Here is a 19,709-nt window from a genome sequence, read left to right on the forward strand (position 1 = left end):
GTTTATTATTATGTTTTTCTTTAAACATTATGAGCAGAACATCAAATACTTGAGTCTAAGCAATTTTACTAAGCGTTTGTTAAAAGGACTTTTTTTATTTACCACTTGCAATAAAAGAAAATTGAAAACAAAACACTGTTTTTCTGCGGTGTTTGTTAAATATTTACATAAGTGCCTAAAATATTAATTGAAGTCAATTGTTGGGCTCTTAAAATATTAATTCAAGTTAATTGCTAGCCTTTGGCGCAATTTTCTTGGCCAGCGCATTCATTTGATTATTGGTTTTCTTTTTTGGTTTCTTATTCTTTTTGATGGCATCGACTTTGACTCCTCGGTATTCAGATTTCTTTTTGCCAGCTGCAGATTTGGTGGGCTCGTTGGGTCTTCCATTTTCTTTCCTTTGCCGCTTGTCTATGCGCTTCTTTGCTCCCGTCGCATTCCCTTTATTTTTCGATTTGGACTGTGGCCCCGTTGCTGCAGCAGCCGCAGAGTCGCGTGCCTGCTTAGCGCCCAGTTTTTTCACCGAGTAGCGTTCCACGTGTATGGGTCTATCGTCGAGCAATGTCTCATTTAGCTCTAGTGCAAGCCCGACCGCATCTGGTTTCTGGAAGCAAACATATGCCACACCCTTGCAGCCCTTGTCGCCGTCCTGAAGGCAACGTATGTAGTCGATTTCGCCACAGCTAGAGAAGATCTCACGCAGGTTCTGCTCACTGGCCGCTGTAACGAATGGCGAGTTAATAACGGAAACCGAACAATGTCATATACTCGATTACTTACAATATTTAAGATTGCCCACAAATACTGTGCGCTTGACGTCGGCATCGCCGGATGCTTGATCATTGCCAGCAGCTCCCACAGCACCACGAACCTGTGCTGCTGGTGTAACACGCAAATGATTCTCCTTGAATTCCGTGCCATTTAGCGCCAGCGCTTTCTCAGCTATTGCAGCACTATCCAGTACCACGTAGGCATTCAAGGAGCCCGCCCCCTTGCGCTGTTTGTGCTTAAACAGTTGCTTGCCACCCGCCGTACGCAGACGGATTGAGTGAACGGTGCCATAAGGTTGCAGCAGACGCACAAGCTGGACACGCTTCGTATTGATGGGCAGATTGCCGACAAATATGGTCGCTGCTTCGGTGGCAGGATCTCGTTCCCGTTTCAGAGCTTCTATAAAAATAAAGTTGTTTGAGAGTTGTTGATTGCAAGGAAACTTAATCCTTACCTGGATCCTTGTCGTTTCCTTTTTTGACTGATTTTCCTTTCTGTTTCTTGTCCTGTTTTGTGGTTGTTTTTGCTTCTGGTAAACTCTTCTTCTTTTTGTTTGGTTCAGACACTGTTTTTTCCTCTGCTTTGGCCTCTACTTTGGACTCTTTCTCTACTGTTTCAGTAGTCAGTTTTCGCTGCTGCTTTTTAAGTTTTTGTGCCTGTTTTTTGGCTTTTTTCTTCTCGATCTTGGCTAAATCAGCTACAGATAGATTCTTTGGGCTCCCTTTCGGCACCTCCACGACGGCGCCCGATGAAGCGACTTTTGTCACTTTCGCCTTCTTTGATTTTGGTGCCTTTTTAATAGTTTTGCTTTTCACCGCAACATCTTCTGACTTCTTTTGAAGTTTTAAGTCATCGTTGCTCTTTAATTTATTTTTCGGCGATTTCATTTTGATTTACTAAAACTTCACGTGTTGTACGCGTTTAGTGTTGCAAGATGTTCAACTTAAAATTGTTGTGCACTTGTGGTATGTTATTCTACAGTATTGCCTCTGTTGTGCGTCTGTTAAAATTCGCACCAACGATATTTGGTAAAATGGCTGCCAGTGTAGGATAATACTTAAATCGACTTAAATATATTTCTTATCGAAATTTACTAAGCGGCTTGTTATTGCCATCTCTATTCTACTTGTTATCTTGTGCATTTTGTTTATAAAATATGAAGAGATATAAGCAGAAACTGCGAGAAGTTTGGCTGCAAATGCCAGAGTTCAGGCCATGGTTACGACGAGATCCCGAGGACTCATACAGAGCGCGTTGTCGTTTTTGCAAGTGTGGGGTCAACACAAAAATATGTGACTTGCGCGCTCATGCGCTCACAAAGAAGCACCAAAAAATGAATGCCGCAGTTGAAACCAAAAGAAATGACTCGGTAAGCATAGTTTTGATGGAATAGTCTGATCTACGACCAATTTCTCAATTTTGAAACTACAGAGCAATGATGACTCTGCATCTATGGACCACAACATAGACTACAGGACCAGCAAAGCGACAGCAGCCAAACGCTATAGAAGCCACGCTGATGATAATAAAAATAATATGAAATTGTCACCAGTTAAAACTGAAAAGAGAGGCAGCAATGGACCCGATTATGAGGCCATTATTGAAAGTCTAGCGTTATACGAACCGGAACAGATAATGTTCTCTAATGGGTCCACCACACAGTCTGACGATCAAATCGAGCATCCTGCACCCACAGTAAACATAGATGAAGAGAGCATCACCAATGCTGTTACCGTCGCCGTCAAGAACCTTAAAGATTCGCCACAAATATTTGGTGACTTTGTTGCTGATCGACTGAGGCAATTATCGGTGAAAACATCGGAATTAACCAAGGACAAAATTATGCAGGTTCTTTTAGAAGCTGCTGCGTTAGACAGATCAAACAATTGCAACTGACACGGATTAAATTCCAATTCGATATGTATAATTTAAATAAATCTCACAATCAGCCTTAAGTACAAAGAATTATTTGATCGACGGTTTAATAATAAAGTTTTCCTACCCATATTTTAAAGAAATTTTTGTGCCAACATATATACAAAAATCGTACAAGTAATTTTGTAAAAAAATATAGTGCACAAATTCACATGGTTTAAGAGCAGAAGTTTGTAGGATTTGTGGTAATGTTTGATTGTAAGAATATTTTAAATGTGTTTACAACAAATGTTTTGAAATATTGCGGTTTAGCTCTTTACGATGGTAGACGCGACTATCGAAATATCGGGTGTAATTTTAGGTGCGAAATCGATAGCTCTTAAGATCGCGTCCATAACGTTGTGAAATACGAGTCACTTTTATTTGGATTTAATTAAGAAGTTTCGTCTGTTCTATATTATCCGACATGAGCTCCCAAGAAAACTCGGAGGAAATCAGTGGCAAGGATAATAAATCTCTAACTGGTCCTGAGACTACAAAACCTACTAAACGAAAGTTATGCGACGAGGAGGAAGCAATCGTAGATAGCAGTGAAATAAATAAACGCAGGAAATCTGAGGACAGTCAAAGTACAGAATCTAGCGACAATAATACTGTGAAAATTGAAACAGCAGATGCCGAAGCTACAGACGAAACAAAGCCCAGTAATAATAGCATTCTAGTGGCGATAAAAACCGAACCAGGTGGAGAGCATGAAGACAGTGGCGTCCCTGCGGCTAGCACTAGCTCAAATGTACCACCAGCTATTTCAATAAAAACGGAGGCAGCCAACAGCGATGCAGTTGCAGTAACGGAGGCAGCCAGCAGTTCCACTGTTGTTAAAACAGAACCAACCAGTAGTCAGTCCGCGATTGTTGATAGCTCGGTCTCATCCAGTACCTTACGACCATCCTGTCGTTTCGGCATACGATGCTATAGGTAATTTGCGCTCATATCTGTTTTGCGACTATCATAACAAGTTGACATTTTAATCGCTTAGACGCAATCCGGCTCATCGGAATATAGAGGCACATCCTGGCGATTCGGATTATCGTCGCCCCAGTTATCCAACACCACCTCTGGGCACACCAGCCTGTCAATTTGGAAACTCTTGCTACCGTCGAAACCCAGTACATTTTCAACAGTTTTCCCATCCTTCGGATTGTAAGTAAGATGCAATAGATGCGCCATACGGCACCTAAAGGGCAACTTAGTCAATTCCGCCCAGAACATTCGCAATCGCTTACGCCAGCGTCGCGCCCAGACGCAAAGTTCCAATGCGCCGGCAGATGAATACTCTGATTTTGGATCAGACGAGGAGGAGGATCCATTTTACGATCAGGGTGACTCTGATTTGGACTATAAGCCTGGCGCGAATGAAGACAAAGACGACGACGACGAGGACGATGAACTTGAATTCAATAGCGAGCGTCAGAACTGTGATGAATTTGATTAGTTTTATTTTTTGAGAAATTTCGTGATGTAAATATGTAAACTTCATCTGTTAAATAACTGAATATATGTCTGTATACTAAATATCGTGTCAATATAATAGTTGTTAATGTTAATGTCGGCTGTTAATGTCACTGGTATATGTCACAGCATAACAGTCTGGCAACGAATGGTTTGGTATTTAGCGCAACTTACGATACGGGCACACTGTTAAGTCGTGTTTTTGCTTCGTATCGTCGCCACATCTGTGTGTCAGACGAGACGCATTTTTTCTTAATTGTGATTTATACAAGTCTACGTCCATTGCAGTGTTCAATTTGGTAAACAGTAACAACAGAAAGGTCTCAAACTGGCGGAGAAAAAAGTACAGATGGCATTATGCCAAACATCCGTGGTAAGACACAAGCATATGATACAATATGCTGCATAGGTACATATATATTCTACAACAAAGCTATGCCCTCAAAAAACACAATATATACATTACGAGAACTGCCATAGAGCATCCGGCACCGAGTCAATTATTCATGGCTTTCTGTTGTTAAATAATTAAAATGCTGTGACATATGGAAGAAGAAAATTGCGGCCCTCAAAAGTGAAAGTTTTCCCCACCAAACGAAGCGCATGAGTTGCCTTAAGCCTGTAGCGGCTGCGACGGCGGCGGCATGTCTGCTGCCTTATGTGTACGTGTGTGTGTGTGCACTTCTTTATGCTTGTGCAGCGTGCTGAAGGATTCGCATAGCTTCAAGCGTGTGTGTGTGTGTGTGTGCATCTAATCATATGTTTTCGACGTAACGCAAGAATTTAAAATTGTTATTATATATAGTTACAGTTTGTTTTATTATCAGCATCGACTTATCTTAGCATTGATAGTAACCACACCTACGTGTTGGCGTATATCTGTATATATGTCCGCAGATACATTAAACGTGTGAAAGAATGTAGATGCGGGCATGCTTGCAATCAAAAATAGCACTTGAATTATAATGCATATGTATGTATTTACATGCAAACACTCACACATATGTAATTCACAATACAAATACAAGTTGCAGTGTGACTAATAATTGAGTTTCTTAAATGAATTGAAAATAGCGAATTGGCCCATTTTAATAATTTCAATATGAGACAGTCATCACAGGACAAGAAAAGAAAACACCAAAATATAGGTACATATTTTTGGATAGTACTTTTTTAGTTATATATATAGAGAATACCCTAGAAAAAGGTATTTTAATTTTACGACAAAATGTGTTATGCGTTTTAAGAGATATACATAAATATTCTTGATCCACGATATAAGCCAAACAGCACCTATTAGTATATCGTATATGTCCAGAAGGAATAATCTGTCAAGATTTCTCGAGAAAATTCTCAAAAAAAAAAAAACTGCATATTGCACCCATTTCTATCATATTCACAAATTAGTTTCGAAAAATATAGTTAACTACACTCTCTTTTATGGTAAAAGAATAAAAATGTATTTATATAAGTTGTTCATGGTGTACATTAAAGCGTTTCTACAGTTTGAGGTGTGAAACTTTGCGTGCTTTGGTATGTTTGGCGAATTGCCGTGACACTAATCTTTAAAAGTAAATCAAATAATTGTTTTGACTAAATTGTTTTGGCACATTTTTCGCAGCTGAAAGTCTATCATGCCGTAATCGAGGATGTTATCTCGAATGTGCGCGACGCCTTTCTGGATGAGGGCGTTGATGAGCAGGTGCTGCAGGAGATGAAACAGATATGGCGCAATAAGCTATTAGCAAGTAAGGCGGTTGAATTGAATCCCGAACCCGGCGAGCCAGGCCACCATCCACCGCCCATTGTGGCCAACAATCCAAAGGTAAGCAAGGTGTGTTATCCTTGCCAACGGCCATTGACTGACTGTGCAGCGTGTTGTCCATATATGTCTATAGATATTTTTATATATAGTATGTGTATATGTAGAGCTATTCCTATATGTTTTGCTTAAATAGTGTACAATAACAAATAAAACATTACTCTGTTGCTTTTCTCTCTCTCTCTCTCTCTCTCTCTCTTCAATTGCAACAACAATTGATCGCGCGCATCAACATTAAATACCAACACCGATTGCTGCTTAATGTATTTGTAACTGCTATCACCATAAAACACGTACACCCACAAACACACACATCTACATTCTTTGCTGCAGAGCTCCAAGGTAATGCAGTATTTAGTAATTGCTCTCACTGTACTTTTTGACTAATTACCTTCCTATTTTGCAGGCTGCCAATGCCAAGGCCAAAAAAGCCGCCGCCGCTGCAGCTGCTTCACAACAGAACAACAGCGGCGCCGCCGGCGGCATCAGCAGCAGCGCGGACAGCAATAAGCTGGCATCGCCATCGCTTGCCGGCAAATCAACAGCCATTGCGGCTGGCGGCGGCGGCATGAAGAATGGCATCGGTGCCATTAAACAGGAGGTCACATCACAGAATCCACCGCCGCTGCATCCCACATCCGGTGCGACAATGATGCAAAAGCAGCAGGCAGCGGCCGGTGGTGCCACATCCGGTGGCCAAACGCCGATACCAATTGTCGCACAATTGGATCCTAATCGCATTATGCCTGTTAATGTATGCATTTAAAAAAGTTAAAAAACCGAACTGATGCCATTTAAAATCTTTGCAGATAACGTTACCTTCGCCGCCGGGATCAACAAATTCGGAATCTCGTGTGCTCACCATACAAGTGCCTGCATCGGCACTGCAGGAGAATCAGTTGACCCAAATACTAACCGCTCATCTGATTTCATCCATTATGTCATTGCCCACCACGTTAGCCTCCTCCGTGCTGCAGCAGCACGTGAATGCAGCGCTTAGCAATGCCAATCATCAAAGTAAGGCAGCTCCACAAAATCTCCTTGGACAATCCTTATAACCATTTATTTATTTACCAGAAAATTTGGCCCTTGCTAAGCAGCTAGACGGCGCTTTAGATTCATCCGAGGAGGATGAAAGCGAGGAGAGCGATGATAATGTAGACAATGATGACGATGATGATCTGGACAAAGATGATGATGACGATGCGGAGCACGAGGATGCCGCCGAGGAGGAGCCGCTAAATAGCGAGGATGATGTCACCGATGAGGACTCGGCTGAAGTTTTTGACACAGATAACGTTATTGTTTGCCAGTATGATAAAGTAAGGGAATATACTATATAAAGACTACAGAGCATATATCTTAACACCTATACATCTTTCTATAGATCACACGCTCGCGCAATAAATGGAAATTCTATCTCAAGGATGGCATTATGAATATGCGCGGCAAGGATTATGTGTTTCAAAAATCCAACGGCGATGCGGAATGGTAACCGACGTAAAACGGCAACAAAAAAAAAGCATAGTGTGAAGATCCATCAGATAAGAAGTAAAAAGAATACAAACAAATAAAAGACAAACGAAATGCCTCACAGTGCGCCTTTAAATACGTTACTAGCACCCCCAATCCACACAACATGACCAAACGATGTCCAACAGTGGCAGCCAAACTGATACATCCTTTTGGACACGCTGCCTGGCCGGGCATATAAAATTGTATCTAATATTAGTTTCAACTATTTTTTGTATTGCTTGCGTCAAGTCGAGTTGTTTCAATTAATAAATTTGTAATCGTAATATTTGTAATAATTACACTGCTCTGCATATTATTGTCAATAAAATGAAACTTTGTAAGAAATCTATTACGAAGATTTGTAAAAGGAACATTATAAAAATATATATGTAATGCATTTATATATACATAAGATACATACACCAAGATAGTTCAGTTGCTTTTTTGACAAATGTGACAAATGAACAGAGTGCTTGGGCAGTTCCAAGATTTCATTGCCGTTGCCTGATAAAATTGGATAGTTATATCAAATCAAACCAAATCAAAACAATAAAATCTAGAGAAATTCTTAAAAATCATATACAATTTATAGATTGTAAAATATATGTATATGTATCGTATATTTAAAATTAATTTTTTTAATTAAGGAGTACAGCATTTTACAATTAAAACACTTAAAACAACAGCGCGACAATAGCTAATTGTTTATGTATATGCTCTATGTACATTGCAACTGCATAGTTTCTGTTTTAATGTTTATAGATTATATATTCAATGTACATACCACGCACGCGCGCCTAAAAACGACTCGCGCACTCAAATCTAAACGCTGCCTCAGGGACTGCATATGCTTAATTAAGCACACTCTCCCTAACAGTTTTACTCTAAACAATCTTATTAAATGACTTAACTGAAATCGTCATCGCTGTGGTCTTACGTATCTAACTAAACAAAATATGCGAAATAATCAGTTGCCGAATTGTTAAATGATTGTTGACTTGCTTTAGAAAAAGATTAATTGATGTTGAGATGAAGTTCAAATTTAAATTCATAGTCTATACAGAGCCTAACGTTGCGCTACTCACGACGCAGCACATTTATGTAATTTGTAAAAACAATTAATTATTAATTTGTATTTATATATATATATATGTGTGTGTGTGTGAGTGTGTGGGTGTAGATGTAAAATCTTACTTATGAAACACAACTATGGTTTTTAAGCGATTGGAGTCGTTAATAGGCGCTCATCTCTTAATTTAGCTGAATTTGTTTTTTGGTGATTTTGCCCGCAAACAATTTTGTGCTAAGCACCAAAAGTTGATAATATATAATTGTCATTGAAAAATGAGCCTTTCATAACTACAAATTGTATGTGTATCCGCGTGTGCCTAACTAAATATTAAGTTGTTAATAGCGCTATGTTGATTTCCTTGACCATTTTAACGCGATGCAACATACGTTGCAGCGCATCTTGGCTAAGCGCTTGCGTCGAATACCAAACGGGAGAATCGGGTACACAGGATCGTTCCGGTTGCAAATAGAAAACATCATTGCGCGTTTTAACACTCTCCGGGCTAATGTTGAAAGTAAACAATTAGTTAAAATCTAAAAACAAATATACTTGACTTACCATTTGGATAGATAGAATTCGTATAGGCGCACAGGACAGCGCAATGGATTATCCTCGTTCTCTTGCTGTTCATATACTTTTTTCTTGCGCGGATTAGCATCTAGTTGGTGGAATAAGTAATAATCGTTGAGTATTTTATAACCAACATTTATAAACGTTGCTTACCCAGACCCGCCTGCGGTGGATAGAATCGTAAGAGAACATTGCGCGTGCCGGGCACCTTAGAGTTTTGCGATGAGCGTTTCCAATGCTTCATAATGTGCGAGAAGGATAATTGCATATGTTCCTCAACGGTCTGTAGGAAGTGTATAAATAATAAGTAAAACGTTTGGCTGAAATCTTATTTAAATTCTTACAGTTAAATTAAAATGCTTGGTATTGAAGAACATGAGGGTGCTGAGCAGCACATGCGGCGAATGGGCGCCAAGCTGTTTGCACTCCCACAAATGCTCCTCCTCCACGCGTGTGACAATGTATTCTATGGAAATATAAATTGATTAGGCTAAGATTATTAAAGCGAAGGACTGCTTTAAGACTTACGCGAATCATTGTAGAGCACGGAAAACTTGCGTGCCACCTCATCGAGACATTCCGTAAAACGTTCATAGTACGGATCATAGAATATGTTATCAATGCGCCCATTCACATAAAGGTATTGCTGAATGCCTGTGGCACAAGAGGAATTAGGTACTGCCTTAGATAAATCAGCATGACGTACACTTACCCAGTACAAGATAATATATTGTATCGGGCGCATATTCTGTGCCGTTGGGCTTGCGCACCTCTTTGACAAACAGACAGAGTGAATAGTTTAGCTCGTCGGCGGTCATTTGCAGCAGTTCTGTTTTGAAGGGTCGCCGCCGCATTGAGCTCTTCTCGATGTCCGCATTCTTGGTCATCACCCATTGCTTCCAGGCATTCACGCCGAACGTGTACTTGAGGAACATTTGCGCATCGGGTTTCTCCTGCGGCTGCTGCGCCTGCTGTGACTGTTGCTGCAGGGCGGAGTGATCCATTTCGCTGCCTCGCTGACGTTTCACAGGCGATCGACTGTTACGCGCAGGAGAGTCCAGCACGGCGATTGTGCCACCGCCACGCTTACGACCACGCGGAGAGCTAAAGAGCATTCATTAAAATTTGAATTTATTTTCAATTCTAATAATAAATATATTCTCACCGTTGCGTCGACTCCAGCATGTGATGTTGCTGATCCAGATGATGCACGCCCATTTGGCCCATATCATGACCCATCGGAGACTGACTCGATATCGTGTTGGCCGTCATTGTTGACTCAAGATCAACAGTTGTTGTCTGATGATGATTATCATAATCTCCGGTTGCCATCTTGAGGGCAATTTGGAGCATATCGTCGCCGTATGGATTATGGCTGGCGGCGTTTACATCCACAACTTGTTGCTGCTGTTGTTGTTGTTGCTGCTGCTGTTGCTCAAGACTGTTCTGATATTGCAGGGTGACTAGACCCGGATCTGGTTTGATTTCATTGTCCGAATCGGAGTCTGATTCGTGCTTCTCCTCGGCCACCATTTCGGCCATCATCAGCAATTCGGCCTCCAGTGGATCTTCAGGCATTTTGTCTTGTATCTTCTTAATCTCCTTCAAAATGCCAGCTGCGGTGTTTCGTGTCGTGGGTATAAATATTGGCACCGGTATTGGCAGCGGAATGGGTACAGGAACCGGGAATGGCGCTGAATACATGTACATCGGTTGCGGCACAAATATGGGTACCGGAACTGGTATCAGCACCTTGTTTGAATAATCCTTGTCGGTCTGGGTGGCGCAATCCCGCACGGACGGAGTTATCTGTATGCCCGTTGTAACGGTCATGGGCTTGCAGCTGATATTTACATTGCGCACCGCCTTCGGGTATGGCGGCACGGTGATGATCTTTGTTTCCGTTATTGCCGCTGGAAAATCACTACCTGGCGTTCCTGTATTGCGCCGCAACGGCTGCGTATTCAATGTCGGTGAGGGAGACCGTGCAACGGTATAGTCCACATGCTTGCGCGGACGACCGCGAGCACGAACCTCACCAACCGTTGCTGTGGGCGCCGTAATGCTCACCGTCAACGGTGGCGGCGAGTCCGGTTTGCGACCACGTTTGCGTCGCACGGTTACGCTGCCAATACGTGCCTCTGTTTCGCCGCTGGCCAGTGATTGTACTGTCGAAATGACGGGCACCACAGTGCCGCCAGTTAATTTATTATTTGCGCCACCAGTGGCATTATTTTTTAGGCCGGACTGCAAAGATATTGAGGAAATATATTAGTATAACGAGCATGAACCGATTCTGTGAACTCACTTTCCACCTAGAACGCATCTTTATTTATTGTATTAAATTAGATTATGAATTGGTAAAGCGCGTAGCGGTTTTAAGCGAACCTGCGGACTGCACGAGTAGCAACGTTGCCATATCGCTCAAACAAACTGATCGGACCAATGGCTTCGCCGTCGGCATGATATTTTTTGAAAAACACCATCTTAACATTGTACAGACACTATTAGAAAAATATTAAATTCTGCATTTGACTTTAAATTTAAATATATATAGCCAGCTACATATTACTATCGACATATATACAAGAATAGTCTGGCATAGTGAATGTCCTATTTGTTTCTTTTATAGCACTGGTTAATATTAAAATCAGACTATCGCAAGTTGCGAGCTATCGATTAAACGTTTCCAGTGTGCGTTAATGGATACTTTTAAATATACAGTTACGAGCTAAAAAAAACTTACCGGCTGCTGTGCCAACTTCAGTTTCACTCGCTTGGGTAATCCGGTGGGAAATGGTGCAGCATTTTTGTTGCTGCCACGCGCTTGTGTGGCGGACAAATGTTGCTGCTGTTGCGTCTTGTTTGCTGACGTCGACGGCAGATCGCTGTCTAAGGTGAGCGGCGTGCGGGCGAACTGATTTTGGAACTGCATTACGCACTGATATGTACAAAAATTGCGCATCGATGCATCCGACATGGTCAAATGGTATTGCGGGGTGCTTGTGTTGCTGCAATTGTCGCACTTGGTTACTGCGCGTGCCGATATGTTGCAGCTAACGCCATGCATGGTCAGGCAGTTGATAGAACAGGTGAGCGTCTCTTGATCACCGTGCTGCTTATAAATCATATCAAAATTATACTTCTTCACCTTGCACCACTGGCAGGACACAATATGACGATTGACAATGATATACACATTGATGCAGATTCGCGAACAAAACATTTTTGGCGTCTGCTGATCGTTGCTGTAGATGGTAAACGCATCGACGCTCTTCCGCTCAAAGTACTTGCAGCACATGGCGCAGGGATCGGCATTGACGTTGCTCACAAACTTGAACGCTGAGAAGCAGGGATTCGAGCAGAAATAATGCTCCTTGTCCTCCAGCAGCATTTCCACACGTACGGGTTTTTCGTTGTTGCAAACACCGCACATGTCTGTGCGCAGTTTCTTCTTAGGATTGCACATGTTGTCGTAGCGCCGCAGACACACTTGCGAGCAAAAGTCTTTGAACTGATCTTTATCGCCAACGGGCGCTAGGAAACCTTCCTGTCCGCTGCTTATGTCCTTCTGACAGCAGCTGCACGTCTTCAAGCCCTTCTTGTACGTGTTGAGGCAAGCAGCACAACAAAACTGCCGCACTTCAAAGCCAAAACGCACACAGTACTTGCCCAGCGCTATGGAGCTGACCTCCTGTTTGCAAGTCTCACAATTACCGCCAAATGCACGTTGATAGCTGCCCAGGCACACCTCGTTGCAAAAGTCCATCGTCTCCCAGATGAGCTGCTTGTCACCCACATTGACTTCTTGCTGGCAATCGGCGCAACGTCGTCTAAAGCTCTCCATTCGATCGAGACGCGCTGCCTCCGCTTCCGCATTAGTGCGAGCCACCACATTCGCTTCGGGTTTCTTGCTGGGCGAACGTATTGTGGTAGCGCCAATATTGCGCACGCGTATCGAATGACGCTTCAGTTTGTATTTGTCCGGCTCTTCGGCATTTAAGAGATTAAAGCAATCATCGTTGCATATGTAGTAAGTATCCAGCTCTTGCCTCAGAAAGTATTTGCAATTGATTTGCTCCTTGCACTGCAGGCAGGTGTGTGTATTGCCCGTCGCACTCTCGCCTTCTGCGTCACCATCAGCAGCAGCCTCCGCGTTGTCATTTGGCTCATCACCAACGGCAGCCGCTCCGCTGCCCTCCTGACTGACCTCCTCGACAAGGAACTTCTTGCGCCGCAAAAAGTATTGGCCCGGCTGTGCAGCCAAAAATGCATCACAGCATGCCTGATCGCATAGATACTCAAACGTGCCGGCAATTGCTACTTCTTCAGATGCTGTTGGCTCGTCGGCATTTTCACCAGCATCCGCTTCGTTATTTTTGAAGCGATAACCGCAGTTCTTTTCCGTGTCGCATTGCCGACATTTTTGTGTACTGCCCACAATCCAGGATATGATCACCTTGGCAGCGCCACCTGCTTCGCCTGCAACGGCACCGGACGTTTCCTCATGGCTGGGCTCATCCGCTTCAGGCGCATCCGCTTCGGGAGTATCATCATCGTTTGTAGTTGTATTTGCTGAATAAGGGAGAGTTTAATTAATCGGTATTCATTATGACCTGACACATTAATTTTAGGTGTAATAAAGTTGTCCGATTGTATCTAACAGGAGAAATCTCTCTATGTTTGTATGTAAATAAGTATGCAATTTTTCTCTATTTGTGCCTCTATCACTCGCCCTATCCTTCACGTTATCTTTACTCTCACGCAGTTGCATTCTACTTTACTTAGTTACTCGTATTTTATGTTAAAAGCTTTGTATTTATTCCACCTTTATTTCTCATTGGAAAAAAATCTTTAAGTATTTCTTGAATTTATGAAATTTATTTATACCTTGTATAACTTATTTATGCACTCCCTACTTTATTGCTATTTCTTTAAAATATAAATCTAGAAATTGTACAAAAGTGATAATTTTTAATGCCCCACCCAACATGCACCCAAGCTCACCTTCAGCACATACTGAAACCTCGGCTCCAGCTTGCTTATCAGCCTGAGCCTCTGCTGCTCAAATGTGGGATTAAACAAGAGCATACAGAGAGCAAAGATATCTTAGCTTAACAATTAAATTAATTTTACATGTCAATGTTGCTTACCATTTGCTGTTCCCGACAAGTCATCCGTTGATTCATTTACATCAGCCGCTGCATCATCTTCATCATTGTGTGTTTCCATTGCGGCGCCTACCTCAGTGACGGGTGATTTCAATCCTGATTGCGTTTGCTCGGCGGCTTCTTCCTCCTCAGCTGCCTTTTCTGCATTTTCGCGTGCCAGTTCCTTTTCGGCTTCTGTTACTTCCGTTTCGGGATCATCCGGTATCAGACAAACATCCGACTCCTCGGGCTCCAAAACGTTCTCAACGGTTTCTGCAAAATAAAATATTAATATTTAGCAACTTATGATTTGCTTTAACTTTAATTACGCTTACCATCTCCGTGCTCTGCTTCGGCAGCTTCTTCCAGCTGCTCTGATTCGCCTGCTTCTTCCAACTGCTCAGCTTCGGCAGGTTCTTCCTGTTGCTCGGCTTCGGGAGCATCTTCCGTTTGCTCAGCTTCAGCATCAGCATTATCATCTCCACGTATCGATACATTTTCATTGGCTCCAGAAGCATCTTGATCTAGTTCATCTGTTCTATCAACCTCGTCTCTGCCCTCGGAAGGTGTGTCTTCTATATTTTTGTCAATCGCGTCGTCCTCCTCAGCAGCTGCATGTCGGGAATCGCCGCCTTCTGAGCGCATTTCAATGTCATCAACATCGCCAGCTGGCTCTTCAGTCGTGCTTGCGGGCGCAGTTCCAGCTTCAGCACCACCGTCGTCTACATCCATTGCTTCCATTGAGGCGGGAGCACCATCGACGGCATCACTTTCGGGGACTTCCGCATCGGCCACCACATTTTCAAACGCGTCGCGTTGTTGCATGGCATCTGTATCAGCGCTTTCATCGATATTGCAATGTTCCTGCTCCTCGTCAGCTACTGTTGGCTGAGTGTCTAGTTCCGCGGCATCCTCTGCGTTTGCGTTAGCAGCGCTGGGTTCTACTTCTTCCAACTCTTCCCTGTCTTTAGGTGTCGGATCTTGTTCATCATTTCTGACAGTATCAATTTTCTCTCGTGATTGGCCTTCATCCATGTCCAAAGAGCCCTCTGATATCTGCTCAAAATCGTCATCTTCGCCTGTTGCTGGCGCTGCAGTTGGCTTATCAGGTATGTTTGCGTCTGTGATGACACTTTCAGCAGGTACGTCCTCTTCTGATGGAGATGCTGGTGTATCTTGCAAAGCTGCCGTTGTTTCCATTTTGTCCCTCGAGTTATCGTCGTCCAATTTTGATGTCTCCGATTCAGGCCTTGCGCTTGAATCAGCACCAAAGGAATCAAGACTGGATATTTCCTCCATGTTGGATTAATTGCTGAATGAATCGTGTGCAAATTCTTAAACTGACAGAACCCGAAACATTAACTGCAAGCGAATAAAGTGGTTTATGAATTTTTCAATATACTCATACATGATTCAATTAAATGTATTTTATGTATGCATGCACTTATGTACATGTATGTTTGTATGCTAGCCCCCATAGTCGTTTCGCGCGCATTTCACCCCCAATGTCTATCGATGAACAAATGGCAGCGATAATTATCGAGCGCACTGCGAGGGCCTCACACCACACCGCCTAAAATGTGTACAAAGTCACTAACACAGACACACACATATAAAACACAAGCATAGTGATGTGGTGTACAGTGCACAAGAAAACAAAACATGCGCCACAAAAAAACACAATAAATATATCTATTTAAACGCACCTAACGCCAACTACTATTTGAAGCATTTAAAAAAATCCAATTACTTTATGTCTACTGCACAGTGGGAAGTGTAGTTTCGTTCTGGCGATTGCGCCGTTTACTATATCTGTATAAGAGATCCGACGTCGGCAACGAAAATCTAAGTAGCGAACCATTAACTGCCTTTCATTGCTGTAACAAACGAGCAACACTTTTCCAGGTTTTTTTTATTGCACGTGTACTAGCTTTGAGAATTGTTTACACTACTTGTAATTTGCTATTTATATTTTTTAAGCACTGTAACACTGTAACACCCGGAAAAATGCTGTACAAAAACCACAAGTTGAAGTCTACATAGGGATGGCTAAATATATCGATAGTTGCAAAACGAACTCGTTGCAAGTGCCGCATTAATTTTGTTGGTTCGCTCGATAAATCGAACATACTCTCTACAATTTAACGCAAATTTTGTGGGAAGAAAAATTTTAATTATATAATCAATATTTGAACATAAGCCAAAATTTAAAATAAATCTCTTATGTTTCTTGAATGAGCGCCTGAGCAGTTAATATTATTAGCTTTCAGCCGAACGTAATTTTTCTTGCTTTCGTAATAAGGTATATGTAACCAGACCGGAGCAAGTTTTAATGGTTCGCCAAACTGTGGTAAATCGATAACACGAGATACTTTTGCATTAATTGTCAGTATAACAAATTTGAGTAGAGCAGGGCTGCATAAAAGCCGATCTTATAAGATAATGTTAAAAAAATTTTCAATTTGCAATTTTACTACAGAGACATTTTAGACGTCTGTGAATAGGCATAGCTATGTTAAGGCATACTCTGGTCGTCAGTTAATTTAAATAATCGAACAATCGAACTTGTTAACCATTACGATCAAATTTAATCAATATTTATGTATGAATCCTTCGGCGTCTAGGAGCACGGTAGGGAAGTATTTGATAATCTTTATGAAATGTGGAAATTGTTGCGAGTTTTTAAATGTTAAATTATTTTCCTTCTGGTATTGCTGCAGTAGTTGGATTATTTCGTTTGTGGATAGCGCCTGGTAAAAAGTAAAAAGGGAACAATATTTGACTTCTCAACAATTTAAAATGAATATATACTTCTGTGGCCAGCCAATGCTGGATGACGAAATTGAAGGCGTATGTCTGCAGTTCTATAATTCCCGGCTCGGATTTGAGCGTTTCTGCATTTTCTAAAATTTTCTGCAAGGGTTTGCAATTATAGAACCCGGTAATAGAGAATTAGTATGGGTACTTAAATGAATTAAAAAAAAAAAACAACTTACTGTTAGGCAGACATTTTCCAGATCGTAAATATTGTGGCGAAAAGCCAAATTGAAGGCGGGAAATATGCCCTCCAATGGCCAGTTAATATTTTTGAGCTGTTGCGAGAACTTGAGCAAAAAGTCGGGCAAATTATATGCACAGGACAGAATGAATATATCCCCAATGATGAGCAGATTGATTTGAGAGGATGTTATCTCAAATGTATAAATAAATTCCAAAAATATTTCCACACTCTCCGGTGAGACGCCATTAATTTGTAATACCCCGTTCCATTGTTTATTTTGAAAAACATCCTGCTCGAGTTTTTCCGAAGCGGTTGCCAAAAATATGCGATGACATTTAAATTTCTTATAACAGACATTGCCACCCTCATTGACACCGTCGGTCATCTTGGGCACATGCACCTCGCAATCGGCATCAATTCCATTGCGAAAATATTCGAGTCGACGCCGCTTGGTTGACGGAATATCCAAGTTACTTGGACTCTCTGTCAGTTCGCCCGTTGGTGATATAGCAGCAGCAGCAGCAGCAGCACCATCATCATCCGTATTCCACGCCGCATTGTCATCAGAAGTCTCCGGTGCATCAACAGCACCGTCACCAGTATTAGGTTCGGGATCGCCTGTCGGTGGACTTTGTGAGACTGATGGCCGATTGCTGTTTCTTTGAGAGTTTGACATTTTTAACTAACAATTTAAACAAAGTTTAAACAAAAATGGAATAAACAAAACCTTGGAAAAACCTATTTTCAACAGGCTGCTATATTAGGGAATTTATAAATCAAATACCGAAAACACAAGTATTTTACTTTTACGACTCCAAGCAATCGGTTATGTTAAAAATTTTTATAGTATTTAAAAATTTTCCATATGATGTTTTGCAAGTTACGTCGCCTAGAATTGCTCCGTAGTGGGCAATTGTCGGACTGTGAGCTGCATGTGTGGTATACGGATAAGTATAAGAAGAGCTGCTGCCGCCAGTTTCAGTGCCACAAGGTAATGCTGGCCTCCGCCTCGGAGGAGTTCGAGCGCATGTTCCAAGAGACGGACTTCGATAGAAACATGCTGGTGATGAACGTGAATGATGCCTCGCCCGATGCATACGAGACCCTGCTGCTCTACATCTACACCTATGAGATATACAATGACATAACCATCGAGATGTGTCCAGATCTGATCTATTTGGCAACCAAATATAAGATGCCCGACTTTGTCGATGGTTACATTGGCAAGTTGGCCAACCAGAATTGGCCAATGGGCACGGTGCTGAAAATCTTTCAGCTGGCCAACGAGCATAATCGACCGGCCATGATGAAGCTGGTGGGAAAGGTAAGGAGTGGTCTGATAATTGATGAATTTGTAATATATAAATTTAATTCTTACATGAACTACAGAAAATTGTGCCCTTTGCGAATAAGCTGCTCGATGACAACTCTTTTCTCAAATTCACCGTTAAGGAGCTGCATGCACTGATGGTCATTTTGAAAAGCGCGGGCACCGTTTCAGATCAGAAGCTGCTGCTGTCCTTGAAGAAATATCAGGTATACAATAATTTGCATTATAGAAATATGGCGTGCTTTCAGCAATTTGTCGAGGTGACGCATCTATTTGGCGAGCCCCTCTTCGAGGCGGACGGCACCTTGGCCATAAGTGACGATGACGAAAATGAACCAGAAGCAGCGGTATCGCCAAAAGAACTGGAACCGGTTGTAGAGGAAGACTCAAAAGAAGCTGAACTACCACAATCGCCAACACCTCAAGAGGACGCAGCTGGACCACAAACAAAACCAGCATCTAACGAGGACGAACCTAAAAACGAACAATTGCCAGCATCTAACGAGGGCGAACCTAAAGACGAACAATTGCCAGCATCCAACGAGGACGAACCTAAAGACGAACAATTGCCAGCATCCAACGAGGACGAAGCTAAAGTCCAAGAATTGCCGGCATCTAACGAGGACGAGGCCCGGCCTGTGCCAAACAAGTTAAAGAATGCAGCAGATCCACCAGAAGCGGAAAAACGAACATTGCAGAGAACACCGAAGCGAACGACATCTCGAAATTCAAAAAGAAATAGCCAAAAATGAATTTTCTCTTGCGTATTAAATATTTATGAATAAAGTCAGGTGCATTGTGATCTCCTGGGTCTGTTGCATGTCTCACTGATCAAGCGAGTTTTAGCTAAGTGGCAAATACCTGATCATTTCCAATAATCATAAGGGTGTGGTAAGCAGCTTGGCTAACCCAAGAAGTTATCGATGGGCGGGTTTGTGGTTCAAGCGATTGACCTGAATATAATCTATATGCATGATTTAGAACTGATAGTATTTAAGGCATCTTTCGGCTCTCGGTTCAAAACCAGTTAGGCAATACACGGTTAGAGAGCCTGTGATCTTTAGCAGGGAGTTTTTACTCGCAGAAATGAT

General features: G+C 42.1%; 7 protein-coding genes across 12 annotated transcripts; 4 read left to right on the forward strand and 3 right to left on the reverse strand.

The window, feature by feature from the left end:
* Nucleotides 1-75: 75 nt before the first annotated feature.
* On the reverse strand, nucleotides 76-1,719 carry LOC135437069 (RNA-binding protein 34). The gene is made up of 3 exons (XM_064694903.1): nucleotides 1,226-1,719; nucleotides 781-1,170; nucleotides 76-720 (listed from the first exon to the last, which is right to left on the reverse strand). Exons 1-3 carry the CDS (start codon nucleotides 1,656-1,658, stop codon nucleotides 227-229), a joined length of 1,317 nt encoding a protein of 438 aa, XP_064550973.1. The 5' UTR covers nucleotides 1,659-1,719; the 3' UTR covers nucleotides 76-226.
* Nucleotides 1,720-1,820: 101 nt separating this feature from the next.
* Nucleotides 1,821-2,789, forward strand: LOC135437071 (uncharacterized). Its single transcript, XM_064694905.1, has 2 exons — nucleotides 1,821-2,140; nucleotides 2,203-2,789. Exons 1-2 carry the CDS (start codon nucleotides 1,928-1,930, stop codon nucleotides 2,665-2,667), a joined length of 678 nt encoding a protein of 225 aa, XP_064550975.1. The 5' UTR covers nucleotides 1,821-1,927; the 3' UTR covers nucleotides 2,668-2,789.
* A 240-nt stretch (nucleotides 2,790-3,029) lies between these two features.
* On the forward strand, nucleotides 3,030-4,221 carry LOC135437070 (aprataxin and PNK-like factor). The gene is made up of 3 exons (XM_064694904.1): nucleotides 3,030-3,624; nucleotides 3,686-3,849; nucleotides 3,900-4,221. The coding sequence occupies exons 1-3, from the start codon at nucleotides 3,113-3,115 to the stop codon at nucleotides 4,139-4,141; spliced, it is 918 nt and encodes a 305-aa protein (XP_064550974.1). The 5' UTR covers nucleotides 3,030-3,112; the 3' UTR covers nucleotides 4,142-4,221.
* Nucleotides 4,222-4,359: 138 nt separating this feature from the next.
* TfIIA-L (transcription factor IIA L) lies at nucleotides 4,360-7,794 on the forward strand. 2 transcript variants are annotated; one of them, XM_064694893.1, is made up of 6 exons: nucleotides 4,360-4,531; nucleotides 5,780-5,992; nucleotides 6,387-6,734; nucleotides 6,790-6,997; nucleotides 7,058-7,302; nucleotides 7,368-7,794. In XM_064694893.1, the coding sequence occupies exons 1-6, from the start codon at nucleotides 4,508-4,510 to the stop codon at nucleotides 7,473-7,475; spliced, it is 1,146 nt and encodes a 381-aa protein (XP_064550963.1). In that variant the 5' UTR covers nucleotides 4,360-4,507; the 3' UTR covers nucleotides 7,476-7,794. The 2 variants fall into 2 exon arrangements, with proteins under 2 accessions (XP_064550963.1, XP_064550964.1); XM_064694894.1 differs by having other exon boundaries at nucleotides 5,780-5,983.
* Nucleotides 7,795-8,060: 266 nt separating this feature from the next.
* woc (without children) lies at nucleotides 8,061-16,317 on the reverse strand. 4 transcript variants are annotated; one of them, XM_064694886.1, is made up of 12 exons: nucleotides 16,038-16,317; nucleotides 14,623-15,649; nucleotides 14,291-14,560; nucleotides 14,145-14,198; nucleotides 11,884-13,712; nucleotides 10,303-11,384; nucleotides 9,850-10,241; nucleotides 9,666-9,791; nucleotides 9,482-9,603; nucleotides 9,291-9,420; nucleotides 9,126-9,225; nucleotides 8,061-9,069 (listed from the first exon to the last, which is right to left on the reverse strand). In XM_064694886.1, exons 2-12 carry the CDS (start codon nucleotides 15,584-15,586, stop codon nucleotides 8,895-8,897), a joined length of 5,244 nt encoding a protein of 1,747 aa, XP_064550956.1. In that variant the 5' UTR covers nucleotides 15,587-15,649; nucleotides 16,038-16,317; the 3' UTR covers nucleotides 8,061-8,894. The 4 variants fall into 4 exon arrangements, with proteins under 4 accessions (XP_064550956.1, XP_064550957.1, XP_064550958.1 ...); XM_064694887.1 differs by having other exon boundaries at nucleotides 15,994-16,317; XM_064694888.1 differs by lacking the exon at nucleotides 14,145-14,198.
* A 535-nt stretch (nucleotides 16,318-16,852) lies between these two features.
* Nucleotides 16,853-18,045, reverse strand: LOC135437063 (uncharacterized). Its single transcript, XM_064694895.1, has 3 exons — nucleotides 17,284-18,045; nucleotides 17,099-17,200; nucleotides 16,853-17,037 (listed from the first exon to the last, which is right to left on the reverse strand). Exons 1-3 carry the CDS (start codon nucleotides 17,962-17,964, stop codon nucleotides 16,879-16,881), a joined length of 942 nt encoding a protein of 313 aa, XP_064550965.1. The 5' UTR covers nucleotides 17,965-18,045; the 3' UTR covers nucleotides 16,853-16,878.
* Nucleotides 18,046-18,085: 40 nt separating this feature from the next.
* Nucleotides 18,086-19,453, forward strand: LOC135437061 (uncharacterized). Of its 2 annotated transcripts, XM_064694891.1 has the most exons (3): nucleotides 18,086-18,612; nucleotides 18,678-19,092; nucleotides 19,132-19,453. In XM_064694891.1, exons 1-3 carry the CDS (start codon nucleotides 18,154-18,156, stop codon nucleotides 19,368-19,370), a joined length of 1,113 nt encoding a protein of 370 aa, XP_064550961.1. In that variant the 5' UTR covers nucleotides 18,086-18,153; the 3' UTR covers nucleotides 19,371-19,453. The 2 variants fall into 2 exon arrangements, with proteins under 2 accessions (XP_064550961.1, XP_064550960.1); XM_064694890.1 differs by having other exon boundaries at nucleotides 18,088-18,612; nucleotides 18,678-19,453.
* Nucleotides 19,454-19,709: the final 256 nt, after the last annotated feature.

The sequence above is a fragment of the Drosophila montana genome, unplaced genomic scaffold (genome assembly GCF_035044405.1).
Source record: "Drosophila montana isolate Dmon_TW-CO22-7 unplaced genomic scaffold, ASM3504440v1 contig_3733_1, whole genome shotgun sequence".
Lineage (NCBI taxonomy): Eukaryota > Metazoa > Arthropoda > Insecta > Diptera > Drosophilidae > Drosophila > Drosophila montana.